The sequence below is a fragment of the Rousettus aegyptiacus genome, unplaced genomic scaffold (assembly GCF_014176215.1).
Source record: "Rousettus aegyptiacus isolate mRouAeg1 unplaced genomic scaffold, mRouAeg1.p scaffold_m13_p_6, whole genome shotgun sequence".
Lineage (NCBI taxonomy): Eukaryota > Metazoa > Chordata > Mammalia > Chiroptera > Pteropodidae > Rousettus > Rousettus aegyptiacus.
In genome coordinates this window covers 115085692-115103398 of record NW_023416309.1, presented here as the reverse complement: position 1 = coordinate 115103398, position 17707 = coordinate 115085692, and the positions used below count along the sequence as shown (strand labels likewise).

The window sequence follows — 17707 nt, the reverse complement described above, 5'->3', positions numbered from 1 at the left end:
CATTTAATATTTGCAGAATGCCAGTGCAGCCTTCATCTTTAAATGGTTTATAATCTGTAGGAAAGGTGGAATTATGCAAATAACTCTAATGCAAAGTAGAATTTTCTGGGTATCAACTCAGTTCTACTTAAACTCAGAGGAATAAGATCACTTCCAGCTGCAGCAAACAGGAAGGATTTAAAGGAGGTGATAACAATTCAAATGGATCTTCAAGATAGTTGAAGATATTAACAGAGAGCCTTTTCAAGAAGACAGGATTTGAGTTGAGGCATCAGGTTAGGGAACCTACCATGTTCAGGCAGTATTGCTGCATCTTAAAACAGAGGTCCTCAGAGAGCGGTTCCTGGACCAGAAGCCTCTGTGAAATCTAAATTTTTAGGCCCCACTCACTTCTGGGAACAAGGTCCAGAAGCCTGTGGTTCAACAAGCCCAGCGGGTGATTCTAATGCACGGTTAGGATTGGGAACGGCAGGCAGAGAGTAACTGAAGCTGACTGACAGAGGAGAAAAGTTGCTTCTAAATTTTTGTCATAGTCTATAGTGGTAAAACTTGTAGGGTCGTGCACACCAATGTAGGCATATTTCTTTATAAGGCGATCTCATACATGGCTGTATTAATCTATGTGAATTGTAAAACACATAAAAAGAGATTAAGAGATAAAAATAAACAGGGATACAAGCTCCAGTATGTTCTCCCTGCATCTTGCAGATCACCTCCATCACCCTAGTTTGGAGGCCACTGAAGTAGGCAGTGGCTGTGTGCTGGCGGCTCTCCTGTTCTGGGTAGGGTTCATTTATTTCATCTGGTCGGGAAAAAAAAAAGGCAAGTTTTTTCAACCTTCACCATAAATCTGCACACATCTGTTGTTAGGTTTTTGGGTACTTTGTACTTTTCCCTCCATTTTATACTTTTTTTTCGAGATACAAACGCCAGACCGTCTAAAGGTTCAGTTACCCCAGACGTTCCCTCAGGACATGGCCGGAGCCTCCACGCCCCGTGGCCGGCACAGTACAGACCGCCTGCGGCCCGACCGCGTTTGCTAGCTGTGCTAGCGCTGCAGCGACGTGGGGCTGCTCCGCGATGATTTCCTCGTCTCCCACTCGGGGTGGTTAGATGGGAGGTCTGGAAGTCAGCGTCACCCCGAAGCCTGAGGTCAGCGCAGTCGCGGCCCCTCTCCTCCTCCACTCCGCCAGGGCCCAGCCGCTGGGAGGATGCACGGCCCTCGGGGAACCAGAGTCACAACCACACCCAATCTCCTAATTCCGCCGTCTGCGGTCCCGCCCCCAACCCCGGAAGTCAGCGTCTCGCCCCATCCAACCAGGAAGTAGTACCTCTCGGCCCCGCCCCGCGGGTCCGGAAGTCAGCGTCTCGCCCCGCCCCAGCCCCGGAAGCCAGCGTCCAGCCCCCGACCCGGAAGTCAGCGGCCCCCGCCCCCGCCCCGGTCCCGCGCCTGCTGGTCCGCGTTTTCGGTAGGCGCCGGGGGATGGCCGCCGTCAGGGTGGCGTGGGGCGGGCAGTGGGGCTGACGACCCCGGGTGGCCGGTGAGCCTGCGACCCCGGGGCTGCAGGGGTCAGTCCTCAGGCTGGCGGCCCTCTTTCAGGCCCGTGACCTCAGACGCGCGTGGGGACAGATAAGTCATGTCAGGGAGGGAGCCTAGTGATGTGCCAAGATGCAGGATTCGTGCGTGCGTGCGTGTGTGTGTGTGTGTGTGTGTGTGTGAGTGAGTGTGTGAACTGAGCCCGCTGTCTTCAGGAGCTTGACTTGACTTTGCAGGTCCCCAGGGCCTGCGTCTTGGGTGTATTGGTCTGCTGGGGGGCTCCTCCATGAGTGGAGGTCGCTAGTCCCTCTGGGGGCTGCAGCCCATGCTTCTAGATCTGCGGGCCTGCCCCGTACAGCCCATCTCAGCAACTGGAGGAGACCATAGAGTGGCTTTTTTGATCTGTGCCAGAGCTGACTCAACCGTGATGAGACTTGCAGTTCCCTTTTTTGGTGGAGGCCAGCACAGGGAAATGAGGGTGTTGTGGTACATTCTGGTAGGGTGCCAGAAGTATGAAGGCTGCTGAGAGCTAACGGTTTCTGAGACTGAGGTTTCCAGGTAAGATGGGGCAGGTAATGATCAAGTGCTGCTTGGTTTGTGAGTCCGAGCAGGGGACGCACCTCCAGTGCAGTCAACATAACGGGGCAGAGGAGGGCCTTCCTTACAGAGGAAACGGATGTCTGAGCACAGAGACTGGTTCCCCGGCCTGTTCTGGCCTCACTAGTGGGCCAGGCCCAGCTTCCTGCTCTGGTGAGCTGGGCGCTTGTCTGTGGGCAGTGGCTGCAGGGCTCCAACTGTCCGTGTGTCTGCCCTTCCCAGCCCCTGGTGTCCTGTTAAGAGTGGTGCCTGACGGTGCAGGGATGTACATGCAAGTGGAGACACGCACCAGCTCCTGCCTCCATCTGAAGAGGGCCCCGGGCATCAGGTCCTGGTCCCTGCTGGTTGGTAAGGGTTTCCATGTTCCCCACAAGATAAAAAACAACTTTGAAAAAGGATGAAAATGAAACCAATTTTTTTTTCCTGTTGTACTACACTCCAAACAGCAACTATCTTCTTTCTTTCTTTTGGATTTTATTATAGATGACGTGTGTCCATCTTGTCTTTTTTTCACCACCTAACATCCTTTAGTTGACACTGCATGTTTTCTGAAATCCCCATAATTCCCTTTTACTTGCTTTCACACACCGGGCCGCAGGTGTATGATTTACGTCACAGGCCTACATGTGAGGTAATAGTGCGTCCACTTTGCCTCTTCCTCAGTGAGGAGTAAGGGGGGTACCGCCCTGGCCTCCGTCCCCGTATCTGGCAATTGGAGGGTCCTGCACGCCCCGGCAGCGGCACCACATGGGCTGGAGCAGAGGTGTGAAGGAGGAGCCTTGCGCCTTCAGGGCCGTCTCTGGTCCTCCTCCTCCGTGACCCTGCATGTGCCACCGCCTGCACCTCCTCACCTGCCATGTCGTGGGTCTCTGCGTTCCGTCTCCATTCCACACCGTGCGCTGTCGGGGTGGTACCCATGTCAGGCTCCTCTGCCCGGTTCCCGAGGCAGCTCCGGTGAATACTGTGAATGGAAGATTCTGGATGAACCTCCTGGCTGTTTCCCCCATTTCCGAGCCTGCTGGTCTCTGCCCCCGCCGCCCACCTGCAGCCATCGCCAGCCACAGGCAGGAGGTGGGCTGCAAGCTGGTGGGGGTGGCCCAGTCGGAACGCACTGCTTTCTCTTGGCAGGCATCCTGTCGATTGGCCTGGCCGCTGCCTACTACAGTGGAGGTGAGGTGCACCCCCCCCAGCCCCATTCCTTCCCCAGCCCCATGGAAGTAGAGAAGCGAAGGAAGGCGCGTCCGCCGTGACCCGCGGGGCACGTCTCCGGGAACATAGGCACCTCCGTGCGCCCCCGTGTCCTCCTTCATGCCCATGTCCCTCGCAGTCTGTGCCTCCTGGTCCTGCTACCTCAGGCGTTTTCCTGTCAAAAATCATCCTTCAGAAAGGTGCTCTCCGGTGTCCTCTTAGGTCCCCTTGCAGGCACGCGCCATATTTGCAGCCGCTCCCTGTGAGCGATCCCACTTTTCCGCCATCATAAACATGTCGCGATGGGCAGGGCCTGCCACCCATCTGGAGCAGACACCGGAGGGGAGCTGAGGCCAGCACTGGCCAAGCGTCCCACCCACACGGTCCTGGTTACCTGGCAGCTGCCCTGGGTGGGAGGTCCTTGCAGGCTTGGGCAGCCGGCCAGGCCACCAGTGCCCGGGAAAGCGGCTGTGCTGGGGGGATCCCCAGTGGGCACGTCGGCTCTCGCCTGTCTGCGCCTCCCTCACCGCCGCGCCCTGTGTCTGCCCCCAGATAGTCTGGGCTGGAAGCTCTTTTACGTCACGGGCTGCCTGTTCGTGGCTGTGCAGAACCTGGAGGACTGGGAGGTAAGCCCGGCCCGGCCCCAGGGTGTCGCCCGCACGTGACAGGTCCTGGCCAGGGGATCCCCCGAAGCCGTTTTTCTCTTTGAAACTCTTCTGGTTTCACCCACATTCCTCCCCATGAGTGTTTGTTGCTGTAGCCCAGAATGAAATTAGGGGCGAGTCCACCCCCCAGAGGCAGGCCCCTGCCCCTGCCCCCTCCGTGAAACCTCTGAGCTGCCTGTCCACACGCAGCTCTGACCTCCATCCTCTGTCCCCTGTGTGGTGACCTTGCAGAGAGCAGAGGGTACTTGCCTTGGAGCCCTGCTCTGTCTTCACCCTCGGCCCCAACGCCCCCACACATCTGGTGTCCAAGGGGTCAGGTTGCAGGGTTGGCAGAGCACTTGGGCCATTGGGGATTTAAGTTCCAATGAGATGGGAGGGGAAAGGGGCCACCCCCTTGTTGAGTGTCCATTCCGGTGAGGGGGGCACGTGGTCAGCGAGGCTGGGCCCACTCCCTGGAGGTTTGTGTGTGGTCGGCTCGTGCACAGGCGGGCAGCTGGGTGACCCCCTTTTGGCTGGCTCTGCAGGAAGCTATCTTCGACAAGAGCACGGGGAAGGTCGTGCTGAAGACGTTCAGTTTGTACAGGAAGCTGCTGACGTTTTCCAGAGTGGGCCACGACCAAGGTGAGGCGTGGGGCGTGGACGGGACACTGGCGGCTATGGGCCGGACTGAGGGCAGCGGGCTCCGTGACGGCTGGGCCCGGGCATGCGGCCTGTAAACGGGCTAGTCCATGCCGGCCGCTCGGTGACCGGGGTTGTGTGTCGCCTCACAGACTCAGGGTGCCCTGGACACGCCCTGGCCTGAAGGGCAGTGCTGGGCAGTCCCAGCTCATCAGTCGGCCAGGAGGGCCCGTAGCTGGGGGTGAAGCGGGCGTCAGCGGCAACGTGCCTGCTGCCCCAACACGTCACACTGCTCAGGGGAGCAGGGGGGCTTCTCAGGGCAATGACGGCTCCACCGGCCTTTCCGTCCCCCCCAGACTAGATGATAACCGACAGCCGCGTGTCCCCGCACTGCAGCCACTGACCTGTGACCTCTGAGGTCAGGCTCTCGCCTGTCTTCTGGGGTCAAGTCTTGGACATAGTGACCAGTGCTTTCAGCCTTGTGGCCAGGGTGACGTGGCGCTGACGCAGCCGTGCCCAGCACACAGGTGGGGGACTCTGCCCCTGACCTGGCCACGCCTGTCGCCGCCACAGTGGTGGTCCTGCTGAACGACATCCGGGACGTGAACGTGGAGGAGGAGAAGGTGCGGTACTTCGGCAAGGGCTACGTGGTGGTGCTGCGGTTTGCGACCGGCTTCTCCCACCCCCTCACCCAGAGCGCCATCATGGGCCACCGCAGGTAAGCCGAGGGCAGGCGACGCGACTAGCCAGGCCTACCTGCGGCCCTCACCTCGCTAGGTTGCCCTCACAACAGACTGCCCAGTACAGCAGGGCAGCAAGGGAGGAGGGCCGTGGGGAGGCTGGGGCCCAGGCCTGCCACCACTGCTACAGGATGTTGGGGCCCCATGGGACAGATGGCATGGGGACATAAGGACCCCTAGAGGCCAGAAGGGACGGGGACCTCAGGGGTCTCTGCAGGACAGTGGTCTGGCCTGGTCCTGGTGGGGAGCCCTGGGGTGCCCGAGGTAGATGGTCCAGGGTGTGATTGGGGTGGGTTTTTGGCTGCTGTGGGGGTCTGGCATCCCTACTGTGGTGACCCGCCCTTCTTCCTGGCACCGACCTGGCCCAGTGACGTGGAAGCCATCGCCAAGCTCATCACCACCTTCCTGGAGCTGCACCGCCTCGAGAGTCCCGGGGAGCTGTCCCAGAGCAGTGACAGCGAGGCCGACGGCCCCAGGAGCCAGAGCTGACACCCATGGAGCCCCAGCCTCGGTTCTGACGGCACTTCCGCAGGCCTCACAGGCTGCCAGCGAGCCTCCCTCCTCGTCACCCGGCCGTGTCCCTGGCAGCAGGGGGGCAGGGCCCCCGGCCGCTGCTGTTTGATCTGCCCTGAGCAAAGCCACAGCTGGCGCTTCCTGGCAGGCACAGGGTGTCTGGGGAGGGCCCGGGCCCGGGCCTCCTGGAATCACATGGGCCCAGCCCAGGCAGCGTGGGCTATAGGGTGACTGGCAGCATGGCCCAGTCGGATGAACCCGCCTCACACACCACCAGCCGTGTCGGACGCGAACCTCTGAAACGAGGATACCCAGGCTTCTCCAGGTGCGGGGCCAGGGCTGGGGCCCGAGACAGAGCACCGGAGCTGGGGAGGGAGGGCTGCCGGCCCAGACGCTGCGAGCATCCAGCTTACAGGGTCCAGCGGGCAAGTGTGGGGCCAGCAGCTGGGCCAGGTTCTGAGGACACTGAGGCTGTATGTCTCCAGGAACCCCAGCACAGCCCCCTCCATCCAGCCCTCTGGCAGCACCCCTTTCCTGGCCACATGTCCTTGGGTCGCAAGTGAGGTGCTTGCCTGTGGCTGCTGGGCTGCGGCAGCCCCCGCAGGGCCTCCCCGGCACACAGCCGCCTCGACCACGTGGCTCTGTCGGACCCGGACGCCTCACCACGTGGCTCATGTTGGACCCGGCTGGGACTGCAGCCAGCTCGGGGAGCGCATTGCCCTGCAGGCCCCTGCGCTCAGCCCAGGCAAAGGCCGTCAGGAAAAAAGGCCCCTCTTCTGGCCTTGCGCAGCCTCTCAGCCGGCACCTGGCCCTCAGAACCCAGGTTCCCCGCTTCCCTCAAGCCCTGGGAACACCCGGCAGCTGGGCCACGTGCGTGGGAGCGAGTGGGCACTGGGAGCACCTCAGCAGGGGGTGTGGCCGCCTGGGTGACAGTAAGGACAGCGGTTTCTAGGGGTCCTCTCCCTCCTCGGCAGGCCATCCAGCCCTTAGTTTGGGAACATAGCCATTTAAACCTGTTGAAGTTATGTTTTTAGATGGTTAAATCTGAAATGCATTTTCCTAAAATAAAAGTGAAACGCTGCGATTGGTTTCTGGTATATTCATTCATCCCGAGGGCTGAGGTGCTGTCTGAGGATGGGGAGGGGTCTATTTGCCCCCCACCCAAGTGCGGTGGCTGGGTGGTTTTGGATCCGCCACTGGGGCGCCTGTGAAGCCCTGACCACAGCCAGGGAGCACGGGTGCCTCCTTCCACGTTTTCTGCTCCTCTCCCCGGTGATGACCATCTGTGCTGGGCGCCGCCGCAGGCTGGACACAGCGGGACGTGGGCATGGGGAGGCCCCCGTCAGGGTTCCTGCCTGGGGTCTGGGCCCGGGCCGGCCCGTGGGGACTGGGCGCCAGCCGCCTCCCCAAGGTCCTGAAGCAGCTGCTGCAGCCGCTGCAAGCTGGGGCGCACGTTCTCCTCCAGCCACTCGTCCACGGCGTCGGGGTAGAAGACACGCTGCATGGCCGCCTCCAGCTCCCCCGCGAGGGTGCTCCACCTGGCCAGGAGGCTGCGGGCCCCAGACAGCCGTGAGCGCCCGGTGAGGGCCCACGCGTCAGCCCGGCTCCGGGCCCGGTCCCCGTCCGCGTTGTCGGCACTGGGGAGCAGCTGCCTCCGCCTTCCACCCGACCTGGGACACACTTTAGGACCAGCGGGCAGGGTCGTTCTCAGTGCCTGCACCAGCCAGCAGCGGACAGACAGCACCTTACACTCTCCCAGAGCAGCGAGCCGGGGGACCCGGGAGGGCTGGCTGCCAGGGACCCTATGTCTGTGGGGCCGAGGAGGACTTCAGCCACCCCGGGCCACCTGGCTCCACAGCGAGCCTGGACCCCTGCCATGTCATTCTGGTCAGCCCCGCCCTCTCTGGCCAGAATTCCCAAGCTTCTCCAAGGGTAAGGGCACGGCCAGCTCAGCAAATGGGCTTCATCTGGGGACCCGTGGCTGTGATACCTGGAAACCTTGCTGTCACCAATGGCTACATTGCTGGCGCTAGGCAGAGGCGGCCCCGGGCGGGGACACACGGGCGGGGTGGGTACCTGAGCGCCTGGGGCTGGATGTGCTGGATCATAACTGGGTGGATGAGCTTCCGCCGGCGGTGGTAGGGGCTGAACCAGCCGGTCACGTACCTGATGGCAAAGCCACATGCGAGTGGGCCCCACGCTGCTGGCAGGGGGGCCTCAGGCAGTTTTAAAATACATGTTTGAAATGACACGTTTGAAACGACTGGTAAAAAATTTAAGAAGTTGTTTTCCCTCCAGAAACTCCTGGTGCAGGACGGGCTGCCCCCTCCCTGTCCCGTGGGGGCTGAGGGACTCACTCCCCTGCCCGCTCACCTGTCCCTCTGCAGCAGCTCGTCCACGGAGCTGTGCAGGTGGAGGCTGACCTGCGTGACAAGGGCCAGGATGTCGCTGCCGGGGAAGGAGCCGGCCCCTGCACTGCACAGAGAAACGAGGGCTGAGACCAGCACCCTGGCGGGAGTGGTGGGCAGGGCGAGGGGGCTACCTGGTAACACCGGTGATGTCCAGGCTCGAAATGCCGAGGAAGTTCTCCACTCTTGCTTTAACGTCTTCAGCAAAGCCTCCTGAAACCAACCACAGACGGGGGTGGTCGAAGGGCCTGGAGGAGGGAGGGAGGGCTGGCCTTGCCCTGGCCGCCCAGTCCAGGCCTCCAGGCCTGGGCGGTGGGCAAAGTGGCCCAGGAGGGCCGCCAGCCAAGCCAGCCTACGTGTGCCAACCCCAAGGAGACCCTGCTGCTACCCACGGAACACGCAAATGCGTGTTTGTTCTACTAAAGCTTAGAGAAGGCCTGCACTGCTGGCAGCCCCCGCCGGGGGGCGCCGAGGGCAGGGTTGCAGCTGGGCTCACACAGAGGCCCCAGGGCCACGACGCAGGCAGGTGTACCCAGACCTCCGGGACCTGTCGGTGTGGCAGGCAGTGCCGGTGCAGGGAGGCAGCCGTGCCGCAGGCCCAAAGGCAGGAGGCCGGCGGCCCCGCAGACGCAGGCACCCAGCCAACACGCGCTGCGTCCTTCCCGGCCCTGGGTCTCACCCGCCCGACGCGCGGCCAGGGGAACAGAGCCCGAGGCCCGTCCTTCGGCCGCACTCGGCACCAGATGCTGTGCCGGCCCCTGGCTGTGGTGCTGGCCCAGCGTCCTCGCTCGCTGTGGGGGCCATGTCCGTGCCAGCTCTGCTCCCCATGGCGCCAGTCCCCATGCACACAGTCCCGTGAGCAGCCCGCACCCCTGACCCACAGCTCCCGTGAGGGGCGAGGCACTGGGCATCAGGGTGTCAGTGTGGTGCTCAGCACTCGACCCTCGGTGAATTTCTTCAGGGGTTCACTGTTTCTGGGGGCAAATCCACACGCAGGTGGGCCCTACCTGCCTGCCTGTCTTGGGTTTAGGCTCGGAGGCCTGGGCTGGCAGCAGCGGGGGTGGCTGACCAGGTGTGGCACGCCCTCCCTGACCACGAATGCAGACTGGTCCAGGCCCGAGGACGCCGGCCCTGCACCTGCTGCCCCCTGCCCATCCTCCCGGGAGGCGCAGTGACCGTACCGTGCAGGAGCGACTGCAAACAGACGGCCAGGGACGGGATCCCCACCGGCAGCAGCTCACACAGCACGGAGAAGTGGTCATACCTGCGTCCAGAGAGGGCGCTGAGCTCCGGCCACCCAGCCAGACGCGGGCGCACTGCCGCCACCACAGCCACCCCGCCCACGAGGCCCCGCCTGCGGCTCCGGGCTCTCCCATGGCCCCCGAAACCCTCAAAGCGTCGGCCTCTGACTCAGCCTCCAAGGGAGGACGAGGGTCTGGGGTCAGCTCGCAGGCCTGCCTCCAGCAGTGTCCTGGGCTTGGGAGCGACCCCTGCCCCCCCTGACCACAGGGTGGGCTGTGTGGCCAAGACTTGGCTGGGACCAGGGGCTCGTTTCAAGCCACACTTTTAAGCTGGTATAAACCCTAAAGAGCTGGCCTCTGTCCTCGACCCCGCTGCACGTGAGCTGTGAGCGTGTGGCCTCCAGGGCACCGTAGGAATGCACGCCGGTCAGAGAAGCGTGGGGGCCTGGGGGGCAGTGCGCTCCATGGCCCCGGCACCCCAGCAGCACCCCTGTGCAGAGTCAGGGGGCAGCTGTGCCCCGTGCCGGGCCACACTAGACGGCCGACCCGGTGAACACACGAACTGGGGGCCGCCTGTGAGTGAGGGGCCCGGGTTCTCCCCACACCGCCCCGCAACGGCCCTTCCCTTCCGCCCAACGCAGGGAGGACAGAGGCCCCCCAACATGCGAGGAGGGCGGTGGTCCCGGGACCAGAGCTGCGCCCACCCTCCCAGGACGGGCCGGCCGCGCGGCCTCACCTCTGCCAGCCGGTCAGGACGATGCCCTGCAGCGCGTCTGCCGGCCCGCTGGCCGCCACCTGCAGCCACTGCATGTGGTTCCGGAGGTGGTGCTCGGTGGGCGTCAGGGCCTGGCTCGCCCCCGTGGCCCCCTTGAAGGCACTGGCGGCCCAGAGCCGGGAAAACCCGCACTTCCGGTACTTCTCCATGAGGAGGGCTGGGCCAGAAAGCAAGACGGGTGCCGGGCGGGGCCGCGGAGGCCGCGGCCAGCGGGCCCACGCGCGGAAGCCCGACACCGCGCCGTCCCCCGGGAAACGGACAGGTGCCCACGCCCGCTCGGCCCGCCTCCGGGGAGCCTCACGCCAGCGAGAGCAGCCACGGCCCTCACAAGTGGCCCCCAGCCGTGTGGTCATAGGGTCGGCCATCCTGTGCGGCCCGGCACAGGGCACAGGGCACAGGCCGAGGACGGCGCCCAGCGGCCGGGCTCCTGGGGGAGGGGCCTCTGTCATGGACTCTGATGGCCACAGGCCTGAGGCCCTGCCCTTCCCGGCCAGGCAGTGCAGGCCCTGGCGTCTCCCCAGCAGCACGGTACTGACCCTTGCTGTGCACGTCCAGGTCGGCCCCGTAGTCCCAGAGCACGGGCTGCGCCAGCTGCGGCACCCCGGACGCTGAGGGCGGAGAGAGGCCGTGAGTGCACAGCCCGTGGGGAGCAGCCGCCCCGCACTCCCCCCGCACTAGAGGGGAACGCGGCCGCCTTTTCTAGCATGCGTGACGCTACACGCAGACTCAGTGTGATGCCGATTGGGGCGGTAAGGCCACAGCCGGCCAGCCGTGGGAATGACCAACCGCGAGCGGCCCGTGGCCCCACGTGCTTCCTACAAGCTGACTCGGGGGCACTGCCGAGGAGCACCAGAAACACGCTGGGGTGCGGTTTAATTACAATTAATCCTAAATAAAGCCCAGTGGCCACACGTGGCTAGTGGCTGCCGTGAGGACACCTGGGCCTGGCAGAAGCGTGGCCCCTGGAGCACAGACCTGGCTCTGGCCGGGCCGAGTGGGCCACGCCGACCCCGCGTCTCCCCAGAGCCTCGGGCAGGGTGGGCCGCAGCCAGAGAGGCCGCTGCTTCCCCCGTGTGGACCTCAGCCACGGCCCCTGCAGGGCAGGCCTTGGAGGCCAGGTGGGGCCAAGGCAGCAGGGCCCCCAAGGCTGATCAGGACCCTGTCACCCTCGCCTCAGCCCCTCCGGATGGCCAGGGCCCTCGGGGCCACGTCCAGTTCAGACCCCTCGACGCCGTACCCTGCAAGCGTCTAACGCGCCTTTGGGGAATAGGCCCTTTGAGGTCTAGAACGTGGGCCCAACGCCTGCCCAGACAGCAGAGCTTTGCAGACTCACGGGTCCCTCCCGCTGAGCTGACCTGTGAGCTGGTCCTCGGGGACAGCCCGCAGCATGTCGTCCCACAGCAGGGGCGTCGTGGCAGGGTGCCGGGCCAGCACGTGGCTGGCCACTGCCTGCACGTGGGACAGACACAGCTTGGCTTTGGTGTTCTGCTCCTGCTGCAGCCACCGTCTGGAGGCCTCGCCCTCCCCGAGGTAGTAGACCTGGGAGGAAGGAGGACGGGGCGTCTCACTCCGCGTCGCTGTCCCCGCCAGGGACACGCTCGGGAGTGACCTGGTGCACGCCGTGCCCAAGAGCTGCCTGTGAGGAGGACGAGGCCACGAAGGGGACCCCGCCTTCATCGTCCAGACCAGACCTTCCACCCAAGACTTCCTGCCACAGAGCCAGGGGCGGAAACAGCCCAGGTGTCCACCAGAAGGACGGCCAGCACCACGTGGTCTGTCCACACGCTGGACATCGCTCAGCCACGAACAGGAGCAAAGCACAGCGCGCTCCGTGAGAAGCCAGACTCAAAGGCCGCACGGCGTGGAGCTCATCCAAGAAACGTCCAAGCAGGGCAAGTCCACAGACGTGGGGAGACGAGGGGCTTCCGGGGGCAGGGGAGGAGAGGGGGGCTTCCTTCTGTGGGATGAGGGGTCCCGGATTAGACAGTGGTGGCGGCTGCACATCGTAAAAGGACTTGGAAGCCACTGGCCCCTCCTTTAAAATGGCTACGATGGCAAGTTTTACATTACGTGTATTTTACTGCCAAAGAGTTTCCTCTGGAGAAAAGGGTCGAGTCCTGGGCTGAATCGGCTGCAAACCGGCGTCCTAGCTCAGGCCCAGCCACGCCCGGCGGCTGGCAGGTACCATCCCGGCCAGGCCGTGTCTCGAGAGGGAGTGAAGCAGAAAGGGCGCAGGCTGGGGACCCGGCTGGGCACCCTGGGGACCACCTCATCCACCTAGCATTCCGCACCCCCGGGTGCGACTTCGTCCCAGCAGAAACCGGTGCTCACGTGCACCTGCCGCCCGAGGACGTGCGTCTGGCTGTCCCGCCGCCGGGGGTGTGGGCAGCACGGCCACCAGGGCCCCGGCCCCTGCCGTGAATGACCGCGGGTGCCCGCTGGGCCCGCAGGTCTGCCTGGGTGAGGCCACGGTCAGGGGCGCCAGTGCCTTCCCTGGGGACCTCCTCCCTGGCCACCCCTTCATCCTTTGGGACGTGGGCTATTTTTCCGTTTAAGAGGAAAAGCCACGAGGTAGGGGAAGGTGACCTCGAAGCGAGGACGGGGGGCGGAGCGGCGAAGGCGCCCACCTCGTCACAGCCGATGTGGAGCCACCGGGCCTTCGGGTGCAGGGCCATGACCTGGTCGATCATGGCTCCGACCAGTGCCAGGGACTCCTCCTCGTGGGGGTTCAGGGTGTTGGGGAATGGCGCCACTTCCCGGAGGTGGGCCAAGGCCTCGTGCTTCAGCACAAACTGCGGAGAGATGACAAGAGGGCGCTCGGTGACACGGGGCAGAGGCTGGCACCTGCGCTTGCCGCTGCGAGGGAAGCCCGCGCGCCTGGCTCCGGCCTCGCGGGCGTGACGGGCCACGTCTGGGTTTAAACGTCTGACGTCTGCTCAAAGTCACCACTGCGGGCCGGGCGTGGCGCTGTGAGGACAGCCTCGGCCAGCCGAGGGGACGTGCTGGCGGGAAGTGGAGCCCCGGCCTGGCGCCCAGCAGCTGGGTCACAGCCCTTCCTCTCCCTCCCATTCTAACTGGGCCTCACGAGAAGACAGATAGACCGGCTCCGTCCACGCGCGGTTATAGGCTGGGCAGACTTCTTGTTTGTGAAGAGGCTGGCGCATCCTCTCCCCAAAACAGGGACAAAACCGAATCATTTGTCAAAAACCACCTTCTCAGAGCTCCGGGAGTCAAACAACGGTGGACAGCAAATTGGGAAGCGCTGGTTCATGAGACTAGGAACAGGGTCTGTGGCCTCGGCCTGGGTGGTAGCCGCTCCCACCAAGGGCACGCTGCGGGTAAACACAGCCGCCTGGGGCACTGTCAGTGAAAGCAGCAAACTCCTCCGAGCTCTGCGGTTCCCGCCGGGGTGAGCCACCAGCAGCCGGGGAGCACACGTGGGGGTCGGGGTCACAGCCCTTCCTCTCCTTTCCACCCCTCGCTCCCCGAGGGGTAGAAAGCAGCCAAGCAGAGCGAGAGCTGGCTGACCTCTGAATGTGCTGCCCCCCCAGTCACCTGGGCACAAGGTAGGACCTCACAGGCTCAAGCGCAACAGCTGCCCACACCCTGGCTGACCACCGGCTGCGAAGTCAGAGGACTGACCCCTAGGGAGCCAGGCTGAAAACAAAAGTGACAAGGAGCGAAAGGCCAGTACCTGTGACACACGGGGCTGGGAGGGCCCTGCGGAGTAAACCCACGCAACGCACGGCCACCCGCGGAGTAAACCCACGCAACGCACGGCCACCTGCCGCTGGGAAAGCCAGGTTTGCGACGGCGTATACTCTGAAATGTCTAATTTTCAACCCAAAATTATGAGATGTGCAAACAAACTGGAAAGTGGAACCCAGACTCAGGGAAAAAATCACCAGAAACTGACCCTGAGGGGGCCCAGCTGTTGGACTTATCAGACAATCATTTCAAAGAAACCAGTATGAATCTGTTCTCACAATTAAAAGAAATTATTCACAATAATAGAAATGAGAAAGGAACATTTGCCGGGCTCAGCAACAGACTTAAAATGTCAGAAAAATTCATGATCAAAACAAAAGATCAATGGAAATTATCAATTTGAATAACAAGAGAGAAAAGGCAGAAGAAAATTAATGAAACCTCAGAGACCCAATGCGAGGCAACGTCGGGGTGATATCAAGCATGAGGGGGTCCCAGAGGAGAGGACAGAGGACGGGCGCTCGGAGAAACAGCCCAGAACTTCACGACAGTGATAAAAATAATAATAATTTACAGATCCAGGAAGCTCAACAAATCCCGAGCAGAATAAATACACAGAAATCCACAGTTAGACACATTGTAACCAAACTGCTAAAAGCCAAATGCAAACAGGAAATCTTGAAAATATCAAGGAAAAAAAAAAAAAAAACACTTTTATGGAAATAACGTGGAATCGATGGCTGCCATGCCATGTTCATGGGCTGAAAAAGTCAACATAGTAAAGAGGTGATTCTCCTCCAAACTGACTGACAGATTTAACACAATTCCAGTCAAAATCCCAGCAAGGCTTCTTGTAGATACATAGACAAACTGGTTCTAAAATACATATGGAGACACGAAAGAACTGAAACAGTGACAACGATCCTAGAAAAGCAGGAAGTTGGAGGGATCTCACTGCTGGATTTTCGATAACGCTGTGACGGCCCAGACACCGGCCACGACGCGGCGACGGCGTGCGGGGCGCGCGGGGGTCGGCGGAGCCGCAGTCTAGGGCCCGGGGCTCCCGAGGGCGGCCGGCCGAGTTCTGACGAAGGTGCAAAGGCCGTTCCAAATTCCGAAGAAAAGTGGTTACGTACTATGTGCCAAAAACGGGAACCTCGACTTAAACCTCACACCTTACACAAAAATGACCTCAAAATGGATGATGAGTCTAAATGGAAACCGTGCCAGTGTGAAGCTTCAGAGCGAAACAAACAATCTTCACGACCTGGGAACTGCCCAGAGTTCTTAGAAATGGCACCAAAACCATGATCCGCCAGAGAAAAGCATACATCGGACTCCATCAAAATTAAAAGATTTTTACTCTTTGGAAAACATTAAGAGAATGAAAAGACAAATTACAGACTCAAGAGAAAATATTTGCAAATCATATATCTAACAGAGAACTCGTATCCAGAATACATAAGAACTTTAAAAACTCAACAGCTCAAAATGAAATGGTTCAGGGACCCGGAAGGCTCTGGTGGCCTTCGGGGCCCCTGTGGGGGAGAGCGACAAGAACCCAGAGGGCACCGCAGGGTGGGAGGGCCGGGAAGGCCGCGGACGGGCTCCAGGGAGCGCGCCCGAGCCGGACGCAGAGCCGCGGCCACGACGCACGCGTGACGACCCCGGGAGGGGCGGTCGGCAGGTGGACGGGTCGGAGGGAAGCAGAACCCGAGAGCCGGCCCACTGCGCGGCGGCACGACGTGGAAAGCACGTGACGGTCACGCCGGAAACACACGCAGGCGAGAGGGCGGGGGGCGGGTCCTCGCGGCTCGATGCTGCAGGGCCGGGGGGTTTGGGGGGCGGCTGCAGCGGGCCCCATGCGCCCGCCACCTGGGACCTGGGGTCGGACCAGGCCCCAGCCCCGGCCGCCGCAGGGCAGGGCCTGCGAGAGCGAGCCTCTGCGTGCAGTGCTTCCTGCCTGGGGTGGCCCCAAGCCCCAGCCTGGCCCCAGGAGCCTCCCCCCCACCCCACTTACCTCCATGTGTCCGAACGTCTGTACCAAGGGGATGACCTCCAGCTCGTTCAGTGTGGCCAGACGCAGGATCTCTCTGATTTCAGAGGGGCTGTAGAGAAAGGAGCCACCCAGAGACGGTCACGCCAGCTCCCGCTCACACGGGCCACGTTCACACACCAGCTCCCGTTCACACCGGCCACGTTCACACGCCCCCGGCCCCTCCTTGTCGGGCTCCTGGGGGACGTCCCTGGGAAACCGCCGCAGTCGCTAACGGATATCCTAAGGCTTTCGGAGCCGTGCCTGCTCCGGAATTTGGGGAAACGGTGCTGTTCTGGCCTCACGCAACCGTTTGCTCTTCCCCAGCTGTTCTCACCCAAGCGCTACAGGAGCCCAAAGTCATTTCACCGGAAACTGGGCCACACAAGGAACCGCGTTCTGCAGCGGGGTCGGCAGGCGGGCTGGAGGGCAAACCCGCCCGCCTGCCTCTGCGGCCCGTGGCCTACGGTTGGCTTCCACGTTTTAAAATGGTTGAGGAAAATCGAAAGGGTACTTTGTGACATGAAAACTACATGACATTAATGTTGCAGTGTCCGTGAGCTGAGTTCAAGGGACACGGCCCCGCCTACTCCTTTACGTGTGTCACCCGCAGCTGCTTCTGCCCCACGAGTAGTGGCGACAGAGACCAGACGGCCACACGGCCTAAAATGTTCACTGTCTGGTGTTTGCAGAGAGAGCCGGCGACCCTTTGGCAGAGGAAAGAGTTTGGGGGTCCTGGTGGTGCGCCCTCGCCCCCGGCACATGTTTTATTTTTATTTAAGAAGACAGACGAGGACCATCCCGGCGCCGTGAGGCTCTCGCCGGCCCCATCTGCACCCCGCCCCCCGTGGGCAGCTCAGTACCTGTATGCGTGCCGGGCCCTCAGCAGCCTCAGGGCGCCCTCGTATGGAAACATGTCCTCGTACTCGATGAGGAGGCCGTTCGCACCCAGGGCACGGAACAGAGGAAGTATCTGTGGGGAGAAGGGGGCCGTCATGAAGAAGGGGCTGCCTGACCGCAGAGACGCCTGTGTCGCGTGCGGACTTCCTGTTAGTGATGGACGCGGACTGCAGCTGATGCTCGTACCCCCTGTAAAGCTCTACCCTGGAATGTGTGCTGTGTCACAATGAACTAAAAGCTAACTCAGGGATGCGCCCATTGGACGGAGGGGCGGGGGCCGCCAGCTGTGAAGCACAGCTGCCCCGAGCAGCAGCAGCGGACGGCTGGCTTAGCTGGGGACCGGGCGGGAGCTCTGGGGGGACCCACGGGGCACTGGAGGGTTGGCGGTGAGCGCCTGGGAGGAACCGTGGCAGAGGTGCAAGGGCAGAGAGCACGCTGGTCCCTGCGGCCACACGGGGGCCTCACCCAGCCCCCACCCCATTCCATCTTTACTGCAGAGGACATGGGCTTCCATCCTCAAAGATTTCCAGAACTAGGTCACGTCTACTACACACAGCTGGGACCTCCTTTCAGTCTGCTGTCAAGGCCAGGGTGACAAGGGGCACACTGTGGGCACTGACAGCGATGCATCTCCAGGGGAGGGCCATCGTAAGTTCATGTGACTGATGACACTCTTAGCGACGTTTTCTCAAAGTTTCCTTTCTGGGACATGCCGGATAGAAGGAGGACATCAGCTTGGGACATCAGCTTGGGACTAAAAATCAGTTCCCCACACTTCGCCA

At 62.2% G+C, this 17707-nt stretch overlaps 2 protein-coding genes across 6 annotated transcripts in view; one reads left to right on the top strand and one right to left on the bottom strand.

The window, feature by feature from the left end:
• The first annotated feature begins 1487 nt into the window (after nucleotides 1–1487).
• LOC107504044 (cytochrome b-245 chaperone 1) lies at nucleotides 1488–6939 on the top strand. Its single transcript, XM_016132976.2, has 6 exons — nucleotides 1488–2482; nucleotides 3263–3304; nucleotides 3875–3948; nucleotides 4512–4608; nucleotides 5179–5323; nucleotides 5714–6939. The coding sequence occupies exons 1-6, from the start codon at nucleotides 2101–2103 to the stop codon at nucleotides 5832–5834; spliced, it is 861 nt and encodes a 286-aa protein (XP_015988462.1). The 5' UTR covers nucleotides 1488–2100; the 3' UTR covers nucleotides 5835–6939.
• The window catches only part of HEXD (hexosaminidase D), a 13352-nt gene continuing 2582 nt past the window's right edge, over nucleotides 6938–17707 (bottom strand). For 3 of the 5 annotated variants that reach the window (XM_036222695.1, XM_036222696.1, XM_036222694.1), the window contains 11 exons: nucleotides 16889–16998; nucleotides 16011–16098; nucleotides 12910–13074; nucleotides 11638–11821; nucleotides 10819–10890; nucleotides 10244–10439; nucleotides 9448–9530; nucleotides 8401–8479; nucleotides 8232–8328; nucleotides 7935–8024; nucleotides 6938–7408 (listed from right to left, as the gene is read on the bottom strand). In XM_036222695.1, the coding sequence (XP_036078588.1) occupies nucleotides 6959–7408; nucleotides 7935–8024; nucleotides 8232–8328; nucleotides 8401–8479; nucleotides 9448–9530; nucleotides 10244–10439; nucleotides 10819–10890; nucleotides 11638–11821; nucleotides 12910–13074; nucleotides 16011–16098; nucleotides 16889–16998 (1614 nt within the window). In that variant the 3' untranslated portion in view covers nucleotides 6938–6958. Of the gene's footprint in view, nucleotides 7409–7934; nucleotides 8025–8231; nucleotides 8334–8400; nucleotides 8480–9447; nucleotides 9531–10243; nucleotides 10440–10818; nucleotides 10891–11637; nucleotides 11822–12909; nucleotides 13075–16010; nucleotides 16099–16888; nucleotides 16999–17707 lie in introns of all 5 variants that reach the window. The other 2 variants (XM_016132972.2, XM_036222697.1) reach the window with 2 other exon arrangements.